Source organism: Ixodes scapularis, unplaced genomic scaffold (genome assembly GCF_016920785.2).
Source record: "Ixodes scapularis isolate PalLabHiFi unplaced genomic scaffold, ASM1692078v2 ptg000044l_1__unscaffolded, whole genome shotgun sequence".
Classification (NCBI taxonomy): domain Eukaryota; kingdom Metazoa; phylum Arthropoda; class Arachnida; order Ixodida; family Ixodidae; genus Ixodes; species Ixodes scapularis.
The window spans coordinates 1311969-1315790 of record NW_024609897.1 but is presented as its reverse complement, the minus strand read 5'-3'; the positions used below and the strand labels follow the sequence as shown (position 1 = coordinate 1315790).

The 3822-nt window shown below is 50.0% G+C and overlaps 1 protein-coding gene across 1 annotated transcript; it reads right to left on the bottom strand.

Moving 5' to 3' along the window:
- Positions 1–235: 235 nt before the first annotated feature.
- Positions 236–2084, bottom strand: LOC8024017 (neurocalcin homolog; the record flags this gene model as incomplete). The annotated part of the gene is made up of 2 exons (XM_002403876.3): positions 1534–2084; positions 236–254 (listed from the first exon to the last, which is right to left on the bottom strand). Coding segments are annotated over exons 1-2 (570 nt in total), but the record flags the coding sequence as incomplete, so codon positions are not given.
- Positions 2085–3822: the final 1738 nt, after the last annotated feature.

Genomic DNA, 3822 nt, shown 5'->3' with positions numbered 1-3822 from the left:
AGTGGCAAAGAAACCCCAACAAGCCTATGTATAACCGCATTCATTTCAAACTCCTTCGGAAGACATTTTTAACGTTCCCACGACCGGGCCCAAAAGGCGCGAGATTATCGCTACGCGGAAATCCTAAGCGCCCTTGGTGCAGTCTTTGTATAGAAGCTGCTAAGATCACCGTCGCCATACCCTAAGCAGCCCTCAAGCTGGGAAGAGACATCCGCTCAGAAGGCTACACTCTGCCGCCGCTCGAAGGATTTTGCCTCGTGTTCCTAACTACTGCAGCTGGTGACATCCTTCTCTTCAAAAGGTATACGTTATTGTACTGTCAACAACAGGGAGGATTAACTGTAAGTTTGGAAGCGTTGCCGTTCCCACGCTTTGAACCAAAACAGGTGTGTTAGCAGAGCCGGGTGCTGACGTGTCATTATTTGGCAATGTGACGTTGGTTCTTGAAGAAATAAAATAACGTTCATTTTACAGGATCAACTTTGATTACATTAATAGGTCTATATTACGTTCGTTACGTGATGTGCATTCGGTCGTTCTTTTGGGAGCGGTTTCTTCTTCCCAGTCAGGTGATATGGGCAAGGTTCAATTCTCCAAATCGCGCTCGCGAAGCGTAACGTGTCCGAGGATGTAGATTCAGTGGTGTCACGAAGGTCAGCGGCACCCGGAACGGCAGCCCGCCGCAACACCCCCCTCCCCCTCCTCCCCCCCCCCCCCCCCCCTCCCCCCCCCCCGCGCCTTCCGTGGCCCGCGTAGACTAGATATACTGCCTAGGGGGGCCAGACAAACAAGCATGGCAAGCTAACCATGTTCAGGCCAAGCATTACAGTTGTGCGAGTCGCGCTCGCGAAGTGTCATGTGTTCGAGGATATACATTACACATCCTGCCGATGTCAGACGAACAAGCTAGCCCAGCTAACAAGTGGCAAAGTTGTGGCAGCATTGAACGCCGACCATCACCAGAGAGACGTCATCATCTTTTAGAATCACTTTCGCTGTGGTACGGTTTGTGTGAGTTTCCAACGTATAAATGTGATCTGTACCCCACCCTCTGCTGCAATGCTTCGGGGCTACACCATACAAATGAATAAATAATTACTTTGAACAAGTGTATTGTTTCCGAAGATTATAGAGGCGATTTATTATAGACAGCTGTCATATACTGACAGCGAAGTTAAGAGAGCAACCAGCGGGGTAAAGAATCAGAAATTACATCTCCGGTCAATTTAATGAGGTTCACTTTAAAGAAGAACCACTCGAAGCCGATGCTAACGTTCACTTGCAAATAACATTGTAGAAAAATTATAATAATAGCATTGCTTTATTTTAAGTCATGATGAAACGGAATGGTAGTGTTATGTGTTGATATCAAATATATTAAATAAGTACAGGCTAAGAAAGTTGTATCTTGAAATCACCTAATCTTTTCAGAAGTTGATAGCTGAATGGAGTCGTCACATTTCTAGTTCACAGTAGACAGGACGGTACGAATGGTGACATGTCTACTTGCACTCAAACTTGTGGTCCCCCAACACAAGCCTGACTACAGAGGGGTCCTGCCTGGCGCCTTCGAGGAACTCATCCACGGAGAGCTTGCCGTCGTTGTTCTTGTCCATCTTGAGAAAGATCTTTTCGGTGCGCTGCTCGGGGGTCAGCTCATCGTCGGTGAGTCTCTTCGTCGGAAATCCGACCATCTTGTGAACGGCGGCGATCATTTCGATCATCTCGTGCTTCTCGATGAAGCCGTCTCCGTCCAGGTCGTACATGCTGAAGGCCCACGCGATCTTTTCGTCGGGCGTCCCGCGTGACGTCACGTGCAAGCCGCACATGAACTCGCGGAAGTCCATGAAGCCATTCTTGTCGGTGGCGAACGTCCGAAACACGTTTTCGGCGAACTTGGACGCGTCACCGAGCGGGAAGTACCTGCAGTAGAGCTTCTTGAATTCGTCGACCGATATGCGTCCGCTGGGACTGTCCTTCATAAAACACTTGTACCATTTCTTGATCTCGTCTTCCGTGAAGTCTGTGTTATTCTGCAGGTCTTGCAGTACTTTGGGTTTCAGCTTGCTCTGTTTGGAACCCATCTGAGCTAATTTCTGCTCGCCTGTCCCGATGAACGTCAAAATCGAACTCACGAGGGAGTGCGGCGTTCGGTGGTTTGTGACTGCACAGCACGTGCAGGCTGCAACAGAAAATGAGCTCCAAAACAATGGACCTTTCTCTGAAGCCCCTGGTGTGCTCGTGTTCCTTTTACAAGTAGAGTGAAATTCGCCAATGCACGAGTTCCGTGCCTCATGCAGCGCCTGCTGCGGCCCTTACAGTTAAATGGCGGCGCGGAACTGAAGCCTTCGAGATTTTTGGCGCCATGAATATCGGAGGCTGAACTGGGTCGCTAAACTCGTCAAACACAAAGTTGGGGCCGAAGTTCGCGGAGAGTGCTGATTGGACACTCGCAACAATTGCGTCACGCGGGACGCGATGTAAATTATCGAAATCTCTCTCGGTGCTCAGATCCTAGCAATATTGTGAAGCACAAAGTCAAGGTTAGGTTCATCGGAGCGCAACCGAGCAATACCGTGGGGCCAGCCGATTGAACGGCTGCACTGATGACGTCGTGCCGGCGTGTCCCTACATCTCTACGCCGCGTCAAGCGGGCTTCTCATGCAGCGATTTTGGCCCTATGAGCGGCGCGATTTCTGCCGTCACGGCGCTCTGGCCAGCCGCAGCGGCTGAGCGGCACGGTTCCGCCAGGTTGGAACTTTTTCGTTGCGGCAGAGCGGCAGCTTCCGCGCTGGCCACTCACAATGCGGCGGGAAATCACGTGACTGGAGGAGAAATGTTGCGGGAAAGCGGGCGCATAGGACGGCGGCTTTTTCACGTTCTTGAAGCGGACGACAAGCAGAGAAAGTACGCAAGCGACTGGTTTGCGGTTTCTTTTTTTCGGCCGGTCGAGCTTCTTTGCTCCAGCAGTCACGCCGGAACTGTTCAGGAGATTATGGAGGTAAGGGATTGCTGTCCCCTTCCTCGGAATTTGTTCTCTCAATGAAACACGCGGCTATTTTTTACTCTCCTCGTATGAGTGCCAGCTGTAGCGCGCGCAAGAGACGCTAATCGGAAACGGCTTTTGCAAACGCTAGTCAGAAAAAACAAAAGAAGAAGAAGAACTGAACGATATTGATGTGTAGTTTTCAACACAGATCGTCAAACCAAGTAAGACAAAATGTATTGTGCCCAGTTCGATGAACTGCTTATCAGTGAAATGTCGAAGCGTCGGGTTCTTTGGGACTCGCATCTCAAGAAATTTAGGAACATGTGCTTGCTGCAACTGCGCATCTGCTTGCTGCAAACAACATTGGTCATCGCAACGGCAGAAAACGCTCATGTGAAATGAAACATTCCTATCCGTGCCGCCGCGCCGCTAGCGGCAGCGATTTCGGCCGCAGAATTGCTGCATGTGAAAATCGCTATTGGCGACGTGAGCGATCGAAAGCGTCGCTGTGGTCGGCCCACCACAATTGGCCAAATGCTGCATATGATGCCAGCAAAGGATTTCTCATCAAGGGAAATAAGAGGAATATAAGAACTTCAATTTTGACGGTGTTGGCAGCAATGCTTTAAGAGCGCTATGATTTCAGGCTTCCACCATGCCCATTACAAACACCATCGAACTTTTTGAACACAAGGTAATGACATCACGAAAGCTAACCAAACGAGGGCACCACCGAAAAATCTCGCCGCTAATAGAGTCAATGCTGTCGAGATTGTCCCTAGGCGGGCTGTGAGTACTCAGAACATCCTTGTCGGAAGATCGTCGTTTGTGGA